Here is a 25773-nt window from a genome sequence, read left to right as displayed (position 1 = left end):
CCAATAAAAAGGGAGTAAACAGCAGCATATATGATACTGCAGGAAGGCCTGTTTCATTTTCCCACGTCCCCCACCCAACCCACTTATGTCTCATCTCTGGGAGATAATACCAGGAATACTTACTTTAGTAGTGTCTGGCACAAGATAATCAGATAGTCTGCTGGAAGGTATAAAAGAAGGGAGCAAAAAACTTAAAAAAAATGTAAAAATACAAAAGTAGAATGAAATGCATGCTGATCTTTATATAGATACTATGCTTCTTTAAGGGCAATTTACAAAGCAACAGCTAGAGCTCAGTTTATTTTTTCTGCAAAACCTTTCACATTGTTTGCTGAATTCTTTTGCTACTGTGGATATTGTTTTCTCTCTGAAGTTTATGTTTTAAACCAATAATAGAATGCAAAAGTGAACACAGAAATGTGGTGTAGATTCCAATGGGTATTGCGTGTGCTTAGCAATGCACAAAATATCATTACCATCAACAAATCAGCAGGACTAAGTAATCAATGCTGTTTTTTATTGATTTTTCTAGCAAGCTTTGACATTCAAAATACTAATGCAAAGAACAGATGTCCTAGTTATTGTTGTCAGTGCTATTCAAAGCATCAAGATGTTATGAAAGTAACAAAATAAACACAAGTGCTTACTTAACAGCTTCTACTTAAAGATTAATAGGAGCTTTGTACTAACACTATGCCCCGCCATTGTCACACAGCCATTTATGTATTTAATGAGAAGTTACTGCAAAATTACATCAAAACTGGAAGCATTAATTTACTATCATGGGTTTACTGGTGTGCTACTGGTAGGTAGTCTGAGCAATATGGAAAGCTCTACAAAGTAGGACAAGATTAGAGGTGGACAGAGAGCAGCAGGAGTCTAGTAAAGAGGAGAGAAGAGTAGAAAGTAAAACATCACCTTTGTTTAGAGCGCTAGGTAGGCAATGCCTGAAACATAACTCAGATTTAATGATTGATAAACATGATCCCCATAGCTAACAGTAAGCCATAAATTAGCAGAGAGAGCATGAGATTTGGCAGAAGGTGGTCGTAAAGATGGTGAGGAAACATTTATTGAAGGAAAGTATTTTTTGTACTTCATTGCATTTAGACACAAGTTTGGGATATTTTTTTTCTTGCTTTTTATGTAATTTTTACATAATATTTGACTTTCATTGGTGTTTGTGCATCTTTTCAGTAGTGGAGAAAGTTACGTTCTTATGAATATGGGATAAAACCCAACATTGTCAATTACTGACTGATAACTAGCACACAACATCTTCTGTCCCACAACCTATCCATCACCAATTCACCACTTATCTCATTCCTTCTTAAAAATTGCACTGATTTTACAACATACAGCCTACTCAAGATGCACATTCCATTTGTCCATCACCCTATCAGCTAGCAAGAAACCTTCACTGTCCAGCTTAAAATGTGCACATTGATTTTGCTAATTAAGTCTCTGCTGTTTTCTATCTATCCTTCCTAACTACATTCCCTCACTTAGTCCACTTTGTGTTCAATGAATATGACCCCAAACTACTCATTTTGTCTCTCCAACCCTTTAAGTACCCTGTTAATCTTTCTCATTCCAATCTTTAAATGGGCTGAAGATCTGCTCATAGTATTGTAGGTGTGACCTGAATATTTGTTGAAGGCTTACGCAGAAGTCTGAAGTCTGATACAAAGGGATGCTAGTAGGAGACAGGAAGAGTAAAGTTTGTTGCTAAGTACTTCCAAATATCAAGATTATAGTCACAAGCTAATTATAAGTTATAGTTCACCATATTACACGTGGTATTATTTTACTTTGGTGAATACTTTGCTTAGTTCCCTTTAAAGTTAAATTGTATTATTTTTTCTTTTCATTCCTAAATCTCTTGACAGATAGTTCTGGTGACTGTATATCATTTGAAATGTAGGGAAGAGTAAACACTGCCTCAGAACTGCCAAAGAATTACAAAGGTATATAACAAAACATGCCTTCCCCCCGTATGATACTTGGGTTGGGACCCAAATGGTTAGGGGTGCACGGCTAGACTTTTAAGGGTCATAGTAGTCATTCACTTACTAACAGCCTATGAACCTATAAAACCAGTGAGAAATCAACAGTGAAGCTTTACTGATATGAAGTGTTTTCTTAGCTTAAGACTAGATTTTCATCCATTAAAGCTGTGGTTTAATTTAATGCTGCTGGGACAGGTGCTACTGAATTAAGACATATGTCACAAACAAACCTACTTTTAGTTCAGCGGTTTGCTCAATTTAGGTGAATCTGCAATTGCCATAAGAAGGGGTTTATGTAGAGGCTAGGTGAGGTGGGGCAGGTAGGAGACCACTGTGTGACTCAAAAGTATGGTGATGGAGCTAATGGAATCTATTTCAGTTTATTGCCTTGGAGGAGCAGTTCAGGGCTTTACAGTCAGAGAAGGAATCTAAATTCGGCTGGTGTGGAGGATGATATGGGAAGAAAGGGTGATTGTAAGAGAGCTTGTGTGGATATGAGATATACATTTTTTGCGGTAGAACTTAGTGCCAATCATCAACAGAAATGTTTCAAATGTTTATATGCGGATGTAAGAGGCTTTTATGGAGGTGAGGAAAATAGGAGCCTTAGGCAAAGAAAACCATATGTAGCTCAGGGGAACTGGGAGTAAATCCATGCCCTAAAACAGAAGGACTGAAAAGGATCTGAGAGGGTCAGAGAGCATACTGGGTGAAGCAGAACGAGGGATAGTGTAGATGTAGTAAAAGGACAAGAGTAGCAGGATGTGTGAAAAAGTTCTGTTTAACAGGATCTGCGCTAGTCAATGGGCTGATAGATCAAGGTTTAGGATACTCAAAGGAATTAAATGCAGGAAGGACATGACGGAGAAAGAAAAGAAGTCAATGATAGTGTGGCAACAGGAGGTACTGCCAACTATGCCAGGAGAAGTAGGGCAGTGGATATGTAACATATACCAGCACAGCTAGCTGGACATTTGTAAAGCATTATATGTCATTTATATATCAAACTGATTTGTACAGATGCTTGTGTTGAAAAGTATATTTGTAAAGCTGCTTGTGTTAAAAATGTATCAACAGTGTGCCCTGCTGAGCAGAAAAGAAATGTACATGCATTATTGTAACTGTTTAAATGTATATATTATAACAGAGGATACTGAAAGAGAAGAGGTTAATCTAATTTCACCTGACTTTGAGAAATATTAGGAAAATGAAATGCCTGGGCCTAGGCCATAAAAATGTTATCTCACAGTTTTGAATGAAACCAGAGATGCAATGTCTGTAAGAAGCATGGTTTGTTAGTCTCTGTAGGAGAAGATGTTTGTAATTGTTTTATGACTTCCAGAAGCTGCACTGGATCTGAGCAAAGCTCTTGTGTGTGTATTATTAACATGTAGGTGCCAAATCTTGGCAGTTTCTAACAAGGGAACTAGAAGTCAGATGACCAGATGTATGTGATATCATTCTGTACAGAAATAATGAATGTTTTAATATTAGCTGAGTCTGAAGTCTCAGGGCAGTCTGTTTCTTGGAAACTGATGTAGAAGGATCCCTCACCTACTTCATCTTGCCTTGCTGTAGTAAATAATCAGGGAATAGTAACTCTTTAGATCAGGCAGGAAAGTATAGTGAGATTAGTTAAGTATTGTTTTTCTGTAACTGTATGTACCTATCCACCTCCCGTGATTAAAACTGTGGTGTTTATTATAGATAGATATTTAGTATTTTCATGTTCTTTTATTATTAAATATATTTAAACTTTTAATTGTGGCTGTTCCTTTAGAAAATATTTTAACCTTTGAGAGTACTTATATGAAGTGGTGGCACTGTGGCCACTCCTGAAAGCCTGGCTTTTTGGTCAACATTACCATTTGTATTAATATTAATTTCACTCAGTATACGTGCGTACCTTTGCAAGAGCCTTAGAGTAGCTGGCTTTGGGGTGTCTGTTGGCAGGGTAACTACCTTATAGTCTGGGCAGAAAGGGGCGTGGCTAGTAAATCTGTGTCAGCCTTTTCCCTGTGTGTGTGTGTGTGTGTGTGTGTGTGTGTGTGTGTGTGTGTGTGTGTGTGTGTAAATCAAATCTCACAGTGTGTGTGCATGAGCTACTTGGAGCAGGGACACAAAGCACTGGTTTCACAGAGAGGGTACTGGAGGACTTGGCTTGGACACTTGGCTGAGGTCTCAACCCTATAGCTGTACCAGTGGGGAGTGTTTTTGGGAACTTGAAGGGGAGACAGATAGAGAAATCTGGACCCTGGACTGAGTGTGTTCCCTGTGTGCTCTTAAGGGAAATTGCGCTTGATGCAGAGATGTCTGCATCTGGAAATACTAAGTGTATCCATTTGTATTCTAAGTGAATGTCCTTCTCCAGTGTCAGTGGTGAGGATTCAACTCCTTGATTATTGGCCCAGAGTGGGCATGTCACAGACAGCTGAGGTTTGGAAAATCAAGTAAGAAAATAGACAACTGGAAACAAAGGAGGAGGAGCAGAGTTTAAAAAAGAGACTGAATCTAGAAGAAGCAGGAGGAGGAGAAGATGGAGGAATGGAGGATAAGGTTGGCAGTACAATAGAATATGTAGGTACGAGTGGATTCAGTTCCTAGAGTGTCAAATAGGGAGGAAATGGTACTTAGTCTGAACCTGTGGAGTTCCAATTAGGCACAGCTAAACTATCTACTTATTCCATTTTTTTCTTGTTGTTTTTTTGTATAAACAGGTTTTGATGAAACAGATACTTTCTTTTTAAGTAATTATGCATTTACATATTCATAAGGAGGGAATTTTCATTGACATGATTGGGTATTTTGAATTAATGATCAATTAGAATTATGTATTTAACCTTGAATTTTACTTGTCATTTTGTTCTGAGGAAGTCAAACTACTTGATGAAAGCGCTTAACCATTGTGGATTTTAACTACGTTTGTGGATGTGTTTTTTACAATAAATCATTCGTGGACCCGCAACACTGTGCTCTACTTTTTTTTTGGTTAAACTATCTACTTATACAGTATTGACAAGCCCATAAAAAAGGGAAAATGTTATTTCTACATCTAGTAGATTTGAGATTTTCTGAACTAAAGGTTTGTACAGAGTAAATAATCATAAGCATTAAGATGCCATGTAGCTGAAACACTTGTATGTTCTTAAGAGGTGATGTGCACATTTCCTAGGCACCTGCTCAAACAAGGTTTAAGGTATTGTCCTCAAAAAGTCTTTGGTTTGCCAGGGGCATTTTGAGATCTTTTCAGAAGTAGAATGACACCACATGAGGTGATAACAGGAGGTGGCAGTTTCATACAAAAGGTCATCATTTAAGGCTTTCAGAAAATTTATCAAACTCTAGTTAATGAAAACTCACCCTAGACAAACTGAGATGTTCATGACTTTATGCTCAGCATTTAACTAAACTAAGGACCCATCTCTGGGAAATAAACAGATAAAGCCCTGACTGCAATCCCAATGACCTGTAGTTGACCTGTGGCTCAAGCACTGAAGTGGAAAGGCTAGGAAGAATTAGAGAACAACTGTTGCCAGCTCACACATCCGGGGGCTGGGGGTGGGGGGAGCTGACCCACATAGTGCATGCTGGGTGTAGTAGCAGTACATAAACAGCAGCCAGCAGTGATGAGGAAATGGTGTAAAAGCCATGCCAAGCAGTGTAAGCTGCATGCCCAGTATTTCAACTAAATGGGTCAGGGACCATATAAAAAAATCTCATGATGGCAGCCTGGAGGATGGAAACCCATGATCATCTCTCATTCTGTCACATGGATGCTACCTTTGAATACATTCAGCCTGGAGGATGGAAACCACCCATGATCATCTCTCATTCTGTCACATGGATGCTACTTTTGAATACATCTTCCTCCATTTCTGTCATTTACAAATATGCTTAACATCACTACCTTGTGCAATTTTCACAAAATTTGATGTAATGTGTTGAGGTTTACTTTGTCATCCTGATACTTACTTTCTTATGAGAGACATAGCTGTTATTAACCAAGACCTAAAACATTATTCCAAATATTTTGTGACTGCTCATCCTGTAAGCCAGTATCACTCAGGCAGCCATGGGGGTGTCTTTAAGCCCTTCTGTTCCATGCACATGCATGTTTGCACTCAATGAGTGGACTTGCAGCTTTGTGATAGTAGGATTTGTATCTTGCTTCCTTTGGTGATGTACCTTGCAGTTAAACACTGCACCTCACACTTGAAACCACTTTTTTTCCATTGGTTCTTCAGTATCCACCAGGAATTGCTTACTGAACTCAAGACACCCAAGACATATCCCTACATTATTCCCAGGTACAGCTGAGTAGTCACTTCCCCATCACTCTTCTCTCTCCACAGTGCCAGCACCTCCGGCACATTTGCGTCTGTCTGAAGCAAGATCACCAGAGTTTTAGTCAGAGATTTATCCCTTGATGACACACAGCAGCCTTTCTCCCTGCAAACTGCATTTTTGAGTTTACACAGTTTTGAGTTTACTCATTTTGTTAGGGCTTTTGTCTTGCAGTGTCCAATATAATTTGGTCCCATCCAGACAATCTTGTAATAAAAAAATAAGTGAATACATAAATAAAATAAATTAGCGTAAAATATATAAGATTTTCTTTCTGTCTCAGCAGCTTTTATGACCAATGTATTTAACATTTTTTTTCAAAATGTAAAAATAATGCTTGACAAAAAATAAGTGCTTTCAGGTCACTCATACAATACAATCTAAAGAGATGGAAGGATTAGATGCACTGCCTGCTGGTAGGGCCATCACTAATTACATCAGCTGACTCTTAGTATGTACTCCAGTATTCTTGGTGTTATGAGTATTATGTTTAAAACTGAAATAAGTTAGAAAGATTATTTTAAAATGGCACTTTAACTAGCATTATAGGTAAAGTTCATGGCTGGTATACATGTTTTATTTCCTCCTTTTCACTTGCAGGAGTTAGCAAGTTTTTTGTGTTGTAATAAGCAAGTATGCTCCAGTGGATTTATGTTTTCTCTCTAAGGCATCTTTCTGTTTCCACCTTTAGGTGTTCCTAAGCCCAGAATTGATTGGTATAAAGATGCAGTCCTGGTTAATCTTGGGAAAGGCTCTCGGTACACAATGCTACCAGGAGGTACTCTCCAGATAAGTGGGCTGGTCCCACTAGACACTGGCATGTTCCAGTGTTTTGCCACAAACAGTGCTGGAGAAACTCAAACATATGCCTACCTTGCAGTTACCAGTAAGTATGACATTCTTTCCTTTTTTCAACTGTTAGTCTCTGAGAGTGAAAAAGCAACTATTTGTATAATTTTTTGTATCATTTATTTTATATGACATATGAACAAAAGTTTTGTTTAATAGCCCATGTTGAAGTGATATGCATTTTATACAATGAGTTTAATATTTTAAATGGCAGCCATCAAGGTGACACATGTACCCAAGAGCATTTACAGATCCTTGGATCTAGGTTTTAGCACTGTAATCATTGCAGAACAGATGAAAAGGACGCTGCTGCCTTCTAACCTGAAATGTTCAGACCTGTTGTAATAAAGCTGTGTAAATTGCATTGTCACTATTTTTGTTTATACTGACTGTAGATGTGTGTGGCAGTATAGTTTAAGACAATTACCTGAATTATTTCACTTTGTTTATGTTATTTTCTCAGTAGAAGAACAAATGAAAAGAAGTTAGACAGACATTTTGCAGTGTATCTACTGCAAAAGGACCAAGTATAAGCTACAAGGAAAAAATATCACAGTGGCCTTAATTGGAAAAATGTGCTGACATTTCTTTGAAAAAATGTCTTACCGGCAGTATAACTGACTTTTACCTCTTTTTTCCTAACTTCCTATATCGTTACTCAAAAAAGAAAAAAAGCTTTAGGGATATTTTGTCATCCTGTAAGGATATAGGCTCATGTTGTATTACTGAGTTTTCAGAAACTTGAAATTTATAGAGTCGAGTCCATATGTTCGAGTTTCTGAAAAATGAATATAAAAAAAAATCTATGTTTTTGCAGAAAAGCAAGCCTCGCTGCACCCCCATACCACCTGAAAATTATATATACCATCTCGAAGATTTTGCAACGACCCCCCCCCATTAATATTCCAAAACGTGCACGCTGATTGGTCAGCGTGCACGTTGTATAAATCAAAGACTTATACTAATGAAAAAGGTCTGTTCGCAAGATCTCTGTTGCTTTATAGAAACTGTCTCGCTATGTTAAAGGAGTTTAACATAGCGAGACAGCTTTAAAAAAAGTAACGGAGATCTTCCTTTCTCCGTTGCTTTTTCTAAAGCTGTATCGCTATGTTAAATGGGTTTAACATAGCGAGATACTTTGTAAAAGCAACTGAGATCTTGCTTTCTCCATTGCTTCCACCCACAGCTCTGATGTACTGCGTAAGCATACGCATGCGCAGTACATCAGGACTGCCGCAGAATACCAGATGGCTGCGGAAGGGCAGCACAGAGGCATTATACAATGCCATTATTTAAGAAAAGTAAGTATTTTTTTTCTTAAATAATGTCATTGTATAATAGCAATAACCCACTTCTGGGTGTGGGTAATGCTGGATTTACCACGTTTGTCTTTGTTTGGCCACTCGGGTTTCGTCCTCATGACCAAACCACACCAACCGTGGGTAAATCCAGTATTACCCACACCCAGGTGTGGGTTATTGCTTAATTGCACTACAGTGAGGAAAATGGTTAATTCCCCATTAAAGGATTTCTGTGAAGATCAAGGTACAATGGGGATTGGGCAAGTTTTGTTTTTTTTTAGTTTGTTTAATGTATTTGTTACATTTGGAATATGTGCACTGACAAAGGAAGCTATGTGTTTCCCTTTCCCATGTGGTTTATGTTTTGTGAATTTGTTTTCAATGGTTTGTGTTGTTATCATTCCTGAATCAATGAAATATGTGTCAGTGTAGAGGTTTGTTAACTATCAATCTTTCTCCCCCCATACACATTAGTATGTGTGCGTATGTATATATATATATATATATATATATATATATATATATATATATATATATATATATATATATGTGTGTGTATTATTTTTTGTATGTATATGTATATACGCATATATGGATTTACTTTAGATCATCGAAAGCCCATAATGTTGAAATTCAAAACACTAAGACCAAAATATTGAAAATTCAAAATACTGAAAACTCAAAACATTGAATCCCATGACGTTGAAAAAATATAGGAAAAACAAGATGTACTATATTCCAGCACAACTACATACTGACACAAAAAAATAAAACATACCATATTACACTTCTCTAAATATAAACAGCGGGGTAAGCCCCCCTGAACCCCCCCACTACTTACCTATAAAAAATCCGAGATCACACTACACTACACTAATATGTGTTATGTTGTAGTATAGCAAGTAAGAAGGGAACATGACTGAGGTTACATATGAAACTCCGGTAAGTATCGGAGAGATATATAAAAATGTGTAATGTTTTAACAGTGAAGCAATGTTTGTAAGAGAAGGTTGAGGATAGTTTTTACACTTTAAACAGGGAGTCATGAAACGTGGACTGGTATGTTTGCTGGTTTGTTCTGTGTAGTATGATCTCAGTCTTGATATATTTAAGTAGCAGGGGGGTGCAGGGGCGCTTGCCCCTCAGCTTATATTTAGAGAAGTGTAATAGGGTTTGTTTTTTATTTGTTTCTGTATGTAGTTGTGCTGGAATACAGTATGTGTTGCTTTCCTGTTTTTTTCAATGTTATGTGATCTATGTTTTGAGTTTTTAGTATTTTGAATTTTCAATATTTTGGTCTCAGTGTTTTGAATTTCAACATTTTTGGCTTTCAGTGTTCTAAAGTGAATCCATATACAGATATATACATATATATATATATATATATATATATATATAATATATATATATATATATATATATATATGTTTACATATATATATATGTGTGTGTGTGTGTGTGTGTATATATATATATGTATAGTGCATTTACAGAGAGAAAGAGAATGCCATTGCAAAAAAAACTAATAATAGACAATTGTGCAATCACTAGTGTTCTACCCGTTGACTTTATTGTGGAAGAATGAATTCTCAGTTTAACAGAGATTTCTCCTTTACCCATCCTGGTGAAACCTAGAGTTTTTATATATAAGTGATGGTGTAGGGGACACAACCCCCTACATAGGAGTGCCACAGGCTTGTTGTTTTACTTTTATTTTTTGACTCGCGAATGTTGTTCACATTTTTTCACATTTTGGAGGATTTGTTTATTTGCGATAGCACTTCTAAAAGGCAATCACAAATAATAGGTAGAATTGTCAGAGGGTCGTCATACATATATGAGTATAGTGGCAATCATTGAATTGACGAATCATCAGTGTCAGTAAAGTTGACAAATAAACTTTGACACTTCTGTACATGCCCTGAGGTTATTCCTTGGAGCATGCAAGTTTTAAAAAAGAGTGTTGACAAATTGATACAGATGTTGATTTAAACTTCAATTGATTACCTGCATGTAACCCATATATATATATATATATATATATATATATATATATATATATATGTGTGTGTGTGTGTGTGTGTGTGTGGGTATATGTGTGTATATGCAAATATATATATATATATATATATATATATATATATATATATATCTATAGGTTCACTAGACAATCTTGAAATACTGAAATATTGAATTTCAGTATTTTGAGACTCATCATCTTGTTTCAGCTGTTCCCGTTAGGGGTTACCACAGCAAATCATCTGTTTCCATTTCTTCCTGTCCTCTGTATCTTGCTCTGTTACACCAACCACCTGCATGTCCTCTCTCACCACATCCATAAACCTTATCGTAGGCCTTCTTCTTTTCCTGTTACCTACTAGCTTCATCCTTAGCATCTTTTTCCCACTATACTCAGCATCCCTCCTCAGCACATGTCCAAACCAACGTAATCTTGCCTCTCTGGCTTTGTCTCCAAACGTTCCAACCTGGGCTGACCCTCTAATATACTTATTCCTAATCCTGTCCACCCTCGTCACACCCAGTGCAAATCTTAACATCTTTAACTCTGCCACATCCAGCTCTAACTCCTGCCTTTTTGTCAGTGCCACTGTCTCCAACCCATATAACATAGCTGGTCTCACTACCCTCTTGTAGACCTTCCCTTTCACTCTTACTGGTACTCGTCTGTCACAAATCACTCCTGACACTCTTCTACTCCCACTACATCCTGCCTGTACTCTCTTCTTCACCTCTCTTCCATACTCACCATTACTCTGAACTGTTGATCCCAAGTATTTAAACTCATCCACCTTCGCCACCTCTACTTCTTGCATCCTCACCATTCCTCTGTCCTCCCTCTCATTCACACACATATATTCTGTCTTAGTCCTGCTGACCTTCATTCCTCTTCTCTCTAGAGTATATCTCCATCTCTCCAAGGTCTCCTCTACCTGTTCCCTACTCTCACTACAGATCACAGTGTCATTTGAATTGGTCTCAAATTGGTCTCAAATGAAAGGGAACTGACAAAGTATGCAGTTCAGTGTATCGCTTGCTATACTAATTGTAAGATCTTTTACTTTGACAGCAATATTGAACTCTTGTGGATTGTGAAGGAATTAGGTGTTTTTCAGAAAGATAACATGATTAATTGCTGATTGTATAAAGGTGGTGGCTTGGAGAGGAAATTTTATCTGAAGAAGTTGTGGGACGAAAATGTAAATTTGAGCTTGTCAGCATTTATCTTGGATGTTTGTTTGTGTATTTTTAAAGTCTGTTGAGTGCTACTACTGGTTTGAAACCTTTGTGCTTTTTTCCTGTTATTGGTTTACTGCAAGCACTTTCCGCTTTTTGACTTTTTTTATTGTGCCTTTATCTATGCTGGTCAGTACTGCCAGATTTGAAGGCCTCAAGACCCAGCCTTAACAAATTAACCAGGGGGGCTGCTTAACATTTGTTATGGTCGGGTCTTGAGCTACAGTAGCATTTAACTGAGGTGTCCTTTTCTGGATATTAGAGCGGAATCACCCTACACCATGCACTACATTTATTTTATATTAACATTTGACCTTAGAAGCACCCTAGAAATTTAACATAAACATGAAGGTAGTGCTATGCTCATACATTCTAATCTATAGTGGTGGCAGCACTCCTGTGTAATGTCAGGTACTCACAATGGTCAGTTCTGCTTTGCCTGTTGTCAGGTGTACCCTGCTGCCATGTTGTTACACTTTCTTAGGAAACAGCAGTAGGACTTAATTGGTTTTCTTTTATTGTAATGCATTTTTATTGTACACTGGTCCTTTTTATTGAATATGTGAAAGAAAATCAGTAAGCAGCATCACTGTTACCATTGCAAGCTTTGCAGTGTCGTAAAACCTCAGTGTATTTTCTTGGCCAAGTCAAGCAATCAACCAGGTCATAAGATCTGATAAATGAAGCTAAGGGGAAGGTCAGGAATAAATGCCATAAATTTAGGAGACAACATCCACTGTAGAGGAGATGGCATAAAAAAACTGTGAAAAAAAATAAATGTACAACAGTCAGAAGCTCCTCATGCAATGTCAGTAAAAAGAACAAACAGGAAATAAATGAAGTAGTAACTCCTTCATCACTTCTGCCACCAGCTCTCTCGCTGTGACCTTTAGTAAGTCACATAAATAACCTGTTCTTTACATTAGCCTTGTCAGCTGTATTCACATCATCCCACACATGGGATCTGTCCCCTCCCCTCCACACTTGCATGCATTTGAAATTGACATTGAATGGCAGTAATTTTAGATTGATGCTGAAAAACTACCTGCTGACATTGATTGCTGGTAATAGCTATTGATCAACTTTGAATTATGCATGCTAATGCTACTGATTCTTGGAGTGAGTTCCTACAATTATATTTATGTTTTTAATTTTGTTGAGCTTGTATGTTTGATGTTTTTTGTGAACAGTGTGTGTCGTGGTCCCCCGACAGCCTCTTTTGATTGCAAACAGAATTATGTGTCTCAAAAGTGTTCATGTTTCTGAGGTAATAAATCCTATTCAGCCAGGACTCCTGGTTGTAGATGAGTTGCTCAGCCTCTGTTTAACTGTTCACAGAAAGTAATGACAAACATTGATACTGTATTAAAGATATGCATCCTTGAAAAATATAAAACATTTTTTTTCCTCGTCTTCTCTTAGGCATTGCTCCTAATATCACTAAGGGACCCTCAGACAGTACAGTAATAGATGGTCTATCTGTCATTTTAAATTGTGAAACTTCAGGTGCACCAAGGCCAGCTATCACCTGGCAGAAAGGTAAGGGAACAATCTGTTACATCACCATAGATGTGCTTGCAGAACTCAAGAAGGTGACAACTGTTTTCAAAGTACTTGTGTCATAATCAAGAGTTTACCATTTGTGTATGTGTGTGTGTGTGTGTGTGTGTGTGTGTGTGTGTGTGTGTGTGTGTGTGTGTGTGTGTGTGTGTGTGTGTGTGTGTGTGTGTGTGTGTGTGTGTGTGTGTGTGTGTGTGTGTGTGCGTGTGTATGAAGATGTTATTGTACATAGTCTGGGCTTCTCCACATGTTAAGGGAAGGAAGGCCTAGTCCCTGTGAGGCAGAGTAATATCTTTCTGTAGGTATCAGTCAGTTGAATTATTTTCATTTTTCAAAATGCCGAGCGTGTGTGCAGCTGAAATATGAGTTACAGCTATATGAATCGCTTAACACACATTTTGGTTTCCAACAACCTGCCAGCTGCATTATCTGTTTATTTACTGGCTCTTGGTAAATGAACTGAGGGCATTAGACAAAGCCTGCTTATTTTTCAGTTGTGACTTGACAAAACAAACCCAGTCACTCAGTACACTATCCATTCAGGGGTGAAACTAAAGCTTTGTCTGATTAAGTGACTTGCTCAGTCACATAGAAAGCAAATGAAAGTTGTAGGAACCTAACACAAGGCTGCCTCAATGTCCAAGTTAAATCTTAGTACCAGACTGCCAACAACCTCACCACAGCAACGAAGATAGCAATGCAGTCAGAGTAGAGAAATCGAATTCATATATGTACTCAGCACCATGCAGACAGGGATAATGCCTTAACTACACCCCAAGTGACCAGAGTTTGACTGGCATCACAGAGCACCTTTTAGAGCTAGCCAGGTGGAAGAGGAATAAGGAGCATCAATCTGCTTGTATCTACCTGGTGGGAGGTGTAAATGGAACACATGATGATGATAACAGTAATGAAATGAGAGCTGTTGGTGCTGTAGGTGGACAGGTAAAGAGGGATGTGTCACCATAGCAGTCAGGGCTTTACATTTGATACCATTGCATGCCTGCCTGATGACATCATCTCTGTGCCTCAATAGGGATTAGGGATTAAGAATTAAAAAAACACTGTCTCCTGTGAGAATGATGGTGACACTTCTACAATACCCAATCCTCACTTACTAGTAATAAGTGAAAATCAAAACATAGAAGAAGTACCCTCTGCAGGAAGGAACAAATTGGTCAGTTGAGCAGCAGGTGGGAGTCTTGTTAGCCAAGAGCAATGCCAGAAGAAAAAACTGACTGAAAAGGAAAATTTAATGGACAGGTACACAAAAAACTGTTATTGTTACAGTTGTACATTGTTGAGATAGTAATCTCAAGGCAGACAAAGAATGAAGATATACCCTGATCAAAACAAGTAACTTCTCATTAGATCAACATTACTAATGGTTAATTTACATTGATATTATCTTTTAATGTATTCTGCACTTTTGTATATAATTGCATATAGTTTAGATCGCTGTGTATTTTTGTTAACCTTTTCCTTTTTCATGTAATGCTTGTTCATTTTGTTTTTGTCTTGTTAAACTGTGTTTCTTGATTTTTTTTTCTCTTTTTGATCCTTAAAACCTAATAAAAGCCATTTGAAAAAAAAAAAAAAAAAACATTTAAGAAAAACAACAAACATATGCAAAGGGCAGGGTAAGGGTTATGTTGTAGTACAAACAAAAAAATATTCAAAAATTCATTCAGTTTCGGTATGGTTAAGAACTTCTAAGGGAATATGTAGCTAGCTAGCACAATTATTTAGTAATACGTGTATTAGACAGATGCATACCTCTCTATAAAGGTTGTATTATTTTAATTGCTGATTTTTCCACCTCATTTATTCCAAGTATGATCACAAGGAGGTGTTTTCTATAGCATTATCTGAAGCCACAAAATACAGCATGAGACTGCAACATAGATTATGACAGAGACATTTTTTTTGCCCATTTCCAGTTATGGTTAAAATCCTGTAAGAGCCCTGGACATAGAAGCAACATGGGATATCAGGTCTGTGTTACAGTCCAGTAAACTGTGACAATGGTAACACAGTGCTGATAACTGAGCAGAGAGTACTAAAGCTGTCGATGGGTAATGAGCTTCATCCAGTAGTCCTTTTAATTTCCTCAGTCTCTCTTTAATCTTTAATTTTACTAGTAAAGATATTTGCAGCATATCAAATGACAGCTGAGATTTGACTAAAAAGTAAATTAAATCACAGATGCAGTAACTTTTCTAGATAAACTTTTAAGACAATCCTTGACAGTTTAAAACCAATTTTATGTGGGTTGAGTTTAAAAATATTCTTCTCTACACATGGTATTTATGTAACCTCTGTATCAAAGCTTTAGTTGCATATCTGTATAAGGGAGGTAGATGGCTGCAAAGATCTGATGACAAGTAGGCAAGTGAATGCCTCCATTAAGTCTACTATGAAGTCCTATAACCAATTAATAGATTGCCATCTGATGACTTCAGCAGTCTATTTAGGGTATTGGGTTACAGAATTTCCTTCAAGGTGGCAGGAATCAGACCACATAGGGGGAAGGAAAATAGGAACAGGAGCTTAAAATACAACCTTTTCACAACAGGTAGCTAGTCCACATGTTGTAGGACAGGAGCAATAGAATAGATCATGGGCTACCAGTCAAAACTCTGCCCACGGAATTCTGCAGTCATTGTATTCAGGCAAGATCACCATCCAAAAACCCAAGACAAATAGCATTGCAGGAGTTCAGACGGGTAGATACAACAACATATACGATAAGAGTGAAGCTCTGAGGTGTTTATAAGGTGCCTAATCCAGGTGATATTTTTCAGGTAACTGTGAGATCTGACAAAAGCAGACAGTATATTAAGTATCAGCATAATCGGAGGATCAGTTTGTTACAGAACACACAAACTCTGTTATAGCATCAATCAACTCAAAACTAACAAGTTAACCTAGCATTCACAAAGCTCTAGTAACTTCATGTTGCTGTCTCGTGCTTAAGAGCAGAACTCCTCCTGCTCAGAATTAACATTAACCATACAATGATTTTTTTTAAAACCATCACAAGCAGTATAACATATTTTAAATTGAAATGGAATAATAAAATAGATGTACTCATCTGCTACTTAGGGAATGTAATTTTGCTGTAAAACTTCCCTGGAAACTTAATAAAGCAGATGTTAATCTAGAGCCAAGCAATATTGTTTCATCAGTGAGTTGGCTGAAAAGCCTGGCATTCTAGGCCTAGTGTTGGTTGGATTATTCCTTCATTCATCCCAAGGAGTCAGTCAAAGCTTTATTAATTTCCTCTTATTACTGTTCAGGGAAGATGCAAACATGATGCTAGGTCAGTGCTTATTGAATGGACTATATAAACAAACTAGACACTAGAAAGGCAAGGAGAATTGTCATATTATTGTTAAAATGTACTGCAGAAATAAAGGCCTTGGGTTATGAGGTAAACTTCAGTCTCTCTTGGAAACTTGTGTGATTACAAAGGAATGGAAGAAAATGAGACCAACAGAAGAGAAGTGTAGCAAAATAAGAGAGATGTTAGAAAACTGACATAATCCAATAGCAGGTGCAAGATACAATGCATGGAAAGAGGAATCAGACTGTCTGAAGAGAGAGAATCACGTGAATTTGTCACTGAAAAGATGGCATACAGAAGGATAACAAATGGTGGACAGAATGAGAAAAAGGCTACGTGGATGCCATAAGGGGAACACAGATGATCCAGCAAGTTAAGGTGACACAGCAGAATGTGATTACCAAATGCAAAGAATGAGTTAGTAAAGGGAACAAAAAACTGTCAGGTACTATAGAAAGCATTGAAGGGATAGGTATATTAAATTACAGTGGGCTGAAAAGGCTATATAAATACTGAATGAGGTCTTCACCTCTGTATTTACATGTTCTTGATGTGTAAGAAGAGTCACTGGAGAGTAGTAGAAAAATAACTTGAAAGTTTTTCAGGAGAAGAATCCATATGAGTTGCCTATAAGTGTACTGCAGAAGTTGGCATTCATGCAAAGTGAATTAATGGAAGTACTGTTTACTTTTTACTTACTAATTAGAGCAACACTGCAGGACTGGAGGTTAATAAAGGTAGTTATACGGCACAAAAGTTGATCTAGCAAAATATTTAGGTAATTAAAAACCCGCAAGTCTAACTTCCATCCCGATGACTATTGTGGAAGACGATCTGCACTGAAATTCTTACCATAGGACTAGAGATCCAGTATTGGCTTTATTTGATTGGATCTTTCTCTAGTAAGCCTGCTATATTTTTTAAAGAACGATACCCACCCAGGGATTTTTATTCAAGGTTCTGAGAGATGTGGAAAACCCTGAAGTGTAAGAAACAAGCTTTTCATGAAAAGGGAAGAAAAAAGTATTTATTTAAATTTTGCTTAAAAATTTTAAGTTGCACTTAGTGATCTGTATGGTGATATGTTTTTGTACTTTTCTGCTTTTTCCATGTTTTAGATAACAAAGTTATTTGTTTGCATTTTTTTGTTTGTTCTGGGACCTTAGTCTTGTAGCTTCATTGCAGTTGTGGGAAGACTGTATATTACTGGAAGATTTTTAGCATTGTTTATATAATTATACTGCACTTCTATCTCCATAAGTAGAACTACCTGTAAAAGCTAGTTGTTTATATTTTGACCTCTGTCTGGGGCCTTAATCTTGTAGTTTCATTCACAGTTGTAGCAGAACTACTACTACTACCAGATTTAAGCCTCATTTAGTGATTTATCACAGTAGTTTTCCATAATCAGCATTTCTAGTAAATTTCTGCATTGTCTGGTGCCTTAGTCTGTGGTGGCAGTATTGTGATTTTTTCCAGGATCTGTGCTCCAGTACTTTTATAGCTGATTACATTCCAACTTTGCTGATAGAGTTGTATATTCTGCTTATCATTTACTTGCTTAAAGTTGCATTCCAATTCCTTTCTGTTTACTTTGCTACTCTTTTTTCCCCTGTTCATTGTGTCTGCTCCAGACCACGAGACATTAAGCTAAAGTTTCTGAAAGTCAAACCATAGGACTATCTCTACAATATTGGCTATATTTGATTGGATCCTTCTCTAGGAAGTCTGCTTCTTGCAGCTTGAATTTTCCCTAACCCTCCCACTCCTTTCCTGTTTTAGTTTTGAAAGGCTGTGTCTCTGGTTTCTTACCCTTATGGTAGTTTGACTTCCAAAGTCCTATCCTCCCATATTTCATTGGTGTTTTATTGCTGTTGTCTGTTGTGTAAGCTATTTAAATAATTTCCACCCATTTTTTTCCATATTTCCAGAATACTAAGTGCCTACCCCGCAAGCCAGTATTGCTCTTGAGTAAATGTTATATATAAAACTACCCTTAGAACTGAAACATATAACTTAATATGGCTAAAACAAATACGTTGTGTGAAAACAAGTTTAGAACAGCTAGTTTGCATGTTAAATAGCAGTACTATCAAATCTTAACACAATCTAATCTAGTCAAATGCCAAATCCCAGAGACCATGCAAGGAGACCTCTGTATAACCCAGTCCATACCCACCATTACAGTAGCTCACCCAAATATAGGTCTAGAAAACATGCATATACAATTTTCAAATGTCTCTATAGCCAGATTGGTAGATAGGGACATCCTGACACAATGCAGCAATTGTTTCATGCTCAGCCATTTAATTCAGATAGGCAGGTTTAGTGATAAATATGGTAAACTTCAAAAGTAAAAAAATAAAAAGTAGTAAAATCATCGGAGCCATGATATCAGCACTGGCTTAAGATCTTTATTAAAAACACACAAGTAAAACTTTTGCTCGTAAGCTTCATCAGGAATATAAAATAAACAATCACTATATATATATATATATATATATATATATATATAGAGAGAGAGAGAGTGTTAACACCCAAGTCACATGACATGATTAATTAAATATCTTAATTCAATGCAGTCATGTTTGTAATTCTCTAAGAAGTGTAACAGTACTATTAAGTCCTGGAGAAATATGTGCACTTAATCTCAACATCCATTCTAATTCTTCCTGTTCTATGATTAATATTACCATAGGTTCATAAACTATACTTAGTATCATAAATCTGAAACTATGCATATCATCAGTATCTGCAATATGTTTGTAAAGTGCATTAATGCCAATGTTCCTGTTAATATCAGAAAGATGGCCAGCCACCTGTTCTGTCTTTAAGTTTACAATTAGTCATGCCTACATAATATCCCTGACATTCATTACATTTAGCCATATTGATTGTATTTTCTGTATTACAATTACCATACGCTCTATGTATATAGTCTTTCCCACTGACTGGAAGAATCGAATATTTTTCAGTATATATGTATGCACAGTACTTTTTAAGTGCTACAAAATAATATAGTAATATGAAGTTGTTCCTTATAAGATATTTTATTTTTTTAATTTATATTTCTCTTATAACAAAAACTGGGCATATCACTAACTACATCTTTTAACTCTGGTATATCTCTGATAATAGGCCAATATGTATTTATAGTAGCTTTAGCTGCTTGTGTATTCTTATTACAGTTAAGCATACATCTTTATGTGTCCGTAACGCTCCATTGGCTTGTGCATTGTCTCTATTAGAGAATACATGTTTAGAATCTGTGTCATGATTATGAATAACATAATTTTTAATTCTATATACTTCACTAGTTTTATATTCTCTCATTATAAATTCTGGTGTTGTGTTGTGGATTTGTTCATGCATATTCATATCTAAAGTATTGAGCTTAGCCACATATAGCATTTGATTTTTCACAATATTATTAAAAGTAAATGATGGATGCATACTTGTTCTATGAAGGTGTGCTTTTCAGTTAACCTTCTTCTTATATAGTGTAGCGTCCATATATCCATTACTGTATTTAATTAATGGTATATCTAAAAATGATTTGTCAAAGTGAGATTTCCTTTTTAAACATAAGAAAATGAGTACTATGGTTTGTATAATCAAAAAACTGTTCAAACATTTTAGATATTCCATCCCAGATAAAAAAATATCATCAACAAATCTTTTATAGAAAATTACATTGTTATAATAAGGATACACATCTTGTGTTTTTATATAGTGTCTTTCCCAGATAAACATTACTATATTGGCATATGTGTTGGCAACTGGTGTGCCCATTGCAACAGCACTATTTTGTTTGTATGTCTGTCTCTGGAAAAGAAAAGTGTTATTATTTAATACTAAGTGCAGTACCTCACATATAGTGTTAATATGCATTTGAGAATATCGTGAAATATTGTGAAATTTCAAGCAAATATAAACATATTGTGTCTCAGTCTGGGATATCCTAGCAAGCTATAAGGTCACCCTGTATGTCCCAAGAATCTCATAGCTCATAGTTAGACTTACTGGAGACACTCATCATTAAACCAAATACACTATTCATTGGTGACTTTACCTACTACTCTATAGAATGGAAAAGCTGCACTCCATCAAAGTTGCAGGTACAACAATTTCTAAATTTTACTAACGCAAATACACTTGAAGAAATAGTGCACATTCCCACCAGAGGCTCAAGCACAGTAGACCTAGTGCTCATCAATATGCCCAATGTTACATCCTCACTGATGAGGTCAGACCACAAAGCTGTATCCTTCCAAATAAAAATCTACTTGGTAACCTTAGCATACCATGCAACAGTTAGGAACTATTCCAAATCAAACTATATCCTATTAAGTGACAGTTTCTCAAAATCCAATGCCCATCATAACCCAGACTATGAGGAATTGTTCAGAGAGACCACGTACAACCATGTAAATGGCTGCATAGAGGCTGATGTACCTACTAAAGTAAGTTCAAACATTTAAAACAAATCACACTGGTGGAATCCTAACTGTAATGGGGTATACAACAAAAGGAAAAATAGTCATGGCTAAAATCAGGAAGAACAACTCCCACAATGATAAGAATTCTCTAATTAAACAGGAAACTAAGAGGACTAGTAACATCCAAAAAGGCCAATTACAAGTTTGAGGCAGCTTCACAGGCTAAAACCAACCTCAAGGGTTTCTATAACTATGCTTGTCACCTCAAAGGCAGCACAGAGCAGTGTGCTGAATTGATGGTCAATGGAGCCACCTTAACTGAGCAGATCAACATAGTGAATCTGCTGACTAACAAATTTAGCCCAAACTTGACCCCCCACTTTCTCCTGCCTCCCCTTCCCATAAAATACCCATTAGCTTACTACCCCCTACCAACAATTAGCAGGGAAAAGCACCTGGCCATACTTTCTAAAGCCAAAAATACAGCCTCAGTGAACCCTGATAATATCCTTGGATGCCTCCTAAATTGCTTGAAAAATTACCTATCAAGACCACTTGAGTTGCTTTTCAATTATAGCCTCAAAACAGGCTTTTTACTGTGATCGGAGGCAAGATATAAACAGGGAGGGTTCATCTCAGGTAAGTTGTGTCTGAACAGCAGAATCAGGCAGGGGTTTCCTCTTTCCCCTTTGTTATTTGCTTTATATTTAGAGCCATTGGCAAAGAAAGTAAGGAACTCAGAAATCCAAGGATATAATTGGTATGGTAATCAAGAAAAGTTTACTTTATTTGCAAATGTTATTATTTTGTTCCTGATAAAACCAGAAAAGGACATCTCAGTGTTATGGATCAGGATGAGACAATTTTAATTCTTTTTGGGATATAAAATTAATGAAGATAGAAAAAAGCTAAAGCTTCAGATTATATACCCAGATGTGAATTGGTTCAGCAGTGCAACAAACAAAAGCAAATGGCCAGGAAAAGTAATACTTTAATAATCTTAGCATCTCGGCTCTCAAGCCTTCAAGAGATAAAATATATCACACCAAAACACATTATATAAAACCCCCCAATAAACATAACGATTAAACCATTCATTAATAAACCAATAGAAAGCTGCAGTTATTTCAAAGCAACACCTTCCAGTGAGACTCGAGGTTCAAGCCTAAAGGAGACAAAGTTCCAAACTTCAAAATATATATAATTTCTTTGTAATGCAATTTCTTTTTCAGTTCAAAAACATTACAGCCTACTACTTTTTCCAGAATAGTACTTTTTAAACAACTAGAATCCCCCCATGGCAGAATAAATAATGAGCTGTTACAGGACTTTCAGTTCTCTTATGTTTAATATCTCTAAGATGCTCCTGCAGTCTTACCCTAAAGGGATACTTAGTTTCTCCAATATAAAAAAGACTGCAGGAGCACATAAGTGCATAAATAACACCTTCACTATTACAGCTAAAAAAATGCCTAGGAACACATATCATACAATTAATTTGACCAAAAAAAGGGCTGTATACTTACAAACAGAACAGTTTCCACAAGCAAACGTACCCACAAATCTGGGTTCCACACATATCTCAGTACTGAGAACTCAGAAAGCGCTATGAACTAACATATCTTTTATACTTTGGCCCCTTTTAAGTGACAAAACAGATTGTATAGGTAAAATATCCTTTAAGATTTTATCCTTTAACAAGTAACCCCAATGGTACTTAACAATATCAAAAATTTTATCAGTTAAAATATTGTAAGTAGTAACAAAATAAATCTTATGGTCTGTCATTTGGGCATTATTATTATGCCTCATCAGTCTATGGTTATTCTCATATTTATCTCCGTTATTCAATTGTTGGTCCACACCAAACAGACAATTCAGAGCTCTTTCTAATCTAGTTGAATCATAGCCCCTTTGTAAAAAATAATTGCAAGTTTTACTTAATTCCTCAGTCAATATATTTTCTTTATTACAAAGCCTAGAAATTCTTAAAAATTCACCATAAGGTAAAGAATTCAATAAGTGGGAAGGATGACAACTTTTCCAATCTAAAACATGAGTGATATTAGGAAATTTTCTAGGGTCTCTAGTTAAAATACCATCGCCAATTACACCCTCTAATTCCATATCCAAAAAAAATCTACCTTTGAACCAAATCGAATACCATCAAAACTTATACCAAAATTATTTCTCTGCAAATCATTTATAAAGTCATTCACAAACATTTGTCCATCTTCACATAAAAAATTAAGTCATCAATAAATCTAAAATATTGAATAACACATCTTTTGTAAAAATCTAACTTATATAAATATCTAACCTCAATTAAACCCATAAAAAGATTAGTGTACATGGGAGCAAAAGATGCTCCCATCGACATTCCTTTCAATTGATGAAATATTTCCCCATTAAATTAAAAATAGTTATGCGTTAAACTAAAATACAGCAACTCAATAATATAATTAACTAACGGACTATTTCCTAAAAAATTGAGTACTGCCTCTATACCCAAAGAATGACTAATATTAATATAGAGGATTTTAATATCCATAACAAGCCAGAAATTATTAGCTTTCCATCTCAATGTCTGCATTTTTTCTAAAAAATCAAAAGACTTACGTATATATGAATCCAGTTTCATCGCAGGTTTTGATAAATATTTATGAAGTAATAAACCTACATTATGTAAAAAATTACTAGTAGCAGCCACTATAGGATGACCTGGAGGGGAAGTTAAATGCTTATGTATTTTTGGTAAACAGTAAAACTTAGCCATAGAACAACCTTGTATAGCGAATTTTCTTTTAATATTTTCCCTGGAAAAATACCTCAACCTAAAACCTTTGGTGATTAAATCCTAAAATTCTTTTAATGCATTTTCATATTCAACATTCATTACTTTATTATATACACTAATATCATTCAAATTGGTTCAGCAATATCCATATTTATGGGGACATGATAAATTAACTATTTAGGGATATGGATTATAAAAAGGCTTAAAAAGCATCTGTGGGAAGAGACTAAAAAGATAATTCAAAAACTGAGAAACTGGAAGATCTTGATTATGAATATAGATAGCAAGATACAAGCAGTAAAAATGTTTTTAGTCCCGTTAATGTTGTATACAGGTCAGACATATTTTCATCAGCTGGAGAAGAAGTTGTCGACAATAACTAATTGAACTAATAATAACTAGTTGTAGGAATTTATCTGAGAGGGGAAGAGAGCAATGGTCAATTGGGATTAGTTGAGTCTTCCAATAGAATAAGATTGTTTAGGATTACATGATTTGAAAGGATATAGGATCACAGGATCATAGGAGATTACTAGGCTATCGAGCCGAAGGTCATTTCAAGTCTAGACATTTCATCTCAATGTAATGCCATAGAAATGCTAGCTAATATCCAAGAATGCATTTAGTAATGACTGCCTATGTCCAGGAGGGATGTGGGTGCTATTCCTAGTAAGAATGTATGGTGCCCCATCCACTCATCCAGGTTCCTTTTGAACAGTGTCATAGAGGTTCTCTGTTTCACATGAATAGGTAGTCTAGTCCAAAGACATGGCAACCACTGGGAGATAAATCTGTCCCTCCAGCATGTCCTGTTTAAGTTGCAGGCCATATTTAGGTCCCTGGAACAGGGGGCCCTAGTCCCATTTGATTTATAGATATGCAGCAAGTTCATTAGGTTTGGGTCTGAGATTGCTCTGTGAGCCAGGCATAAGTCTCCCCTAAGAAGTCTATATGACACAGACTAAAGTGACAGGGACTTTAGTCGGTCTGTGTATGGCACATGCTGGAGTCCCTTGATCATCTTTGTTAGAAACCTCTGAGGTCTCTTCAATTGCTGTAGATGCTGTGTACCTGGCATGCTGAATGGGGCATTATACTCAATTATGGGCTGGATTAATGCAGAGTATAGAGGGGTTAAAACCTACTTTTCCCCCAAGGCAATGCCTTTACTAATCAAGTGTGCTACATAGAAAGCCTTCCTTAGTACAGTAGACACATGGTGGTCGAAGTTAATGTCACTGTCAACTTGTGAACACTATTCCCTTACCACTCTGTGCATACTTAATGTATTACTGTTGATTTGACAGTGTGAAGGGACATTGTTTGTACCAAAAGGAATGATGATGCATTTCTTTGCATTTAGTTTGAGACTGTGACTAAGACACCAGTTGTTGGTCTGTGTAAGACCCTCCTAGAGTATACTAACATCATTTGGGGATTCATTAATTGCAACCAGTTTGCAGTCATCTGCAAACTTGTTCAGACACAGCCCCTTAGTTTTGACCTGCACTTCTGAGAAGTATATACCAAACAGTAGGGGGCCCAGCACTGACAACTGTGGCACCCTGCTGGTAACAGGTCTATTGGTTGATGTGGAGTCACCCACTTTGATAGCTTGTGTCTGGTTTGTGAGCCAATTAGCAACCCATCTTATAACGAAGGGGTTTATAGGTTCATAGGTTCATATTCAGTTTGCTAAGTTTATCTGTAATGCCTGATGGTGGGATTGTGTCAAAAGCCTTTGCCAAGTCGAGGTATACTGTGTGCACAGATTTGCCCTCATCAATGGCCTTGGTTACATTTTTGAAAAAATCCACAACATTTATTTATTTATTTATTTTACATTTGTTAACCGGGATAATCCAACTGGACC

General features: G+C 36.5%; 1 protein-coding gene across 1 annotated transcript in view; it reads left to right on the top strand.

The window, feature by feature from the left end:
• SDK2 (sidekick cell adhesion molecule 2) overlaps window positions 1–25773 on the top strand; it is a 1526639-nt gene that overhangs the window by 756134 nt on the left and 744732 nt on the right. Inside the window, exons 8-9 of the mRNA XM_044085131.1 lie at window positions 7045–7239; window positions 13181–13297. Of these exons, the coding sequence (XP_043941066.1) occupies window positions 7045–7239; window positions 13181–13297 (312 nt within the window). The remainder of the gene's footprint in view (window positions 1–7044; window positions 7240–13180; window positions 13298–25773) is intronic.

The sequence above is a fragment of the Protopterus annectens genome, chromosome 10.part0 (assembly GCF_019279795.1).
Source record: "Protopterus annectens isolate FY-2018-M chromosome 10.part0, PAN1.0, whole genome shotgun sequence".
Classification (NCBI taxonomy): Eukaryota; Metazoa; Chordata; order Ceratodontiformes; family Protopteridae; genus Protopterus; species Protopterus annectens.
This window is presented reverse-complemented; position numbering and strand designations above follow the sequence as displayed.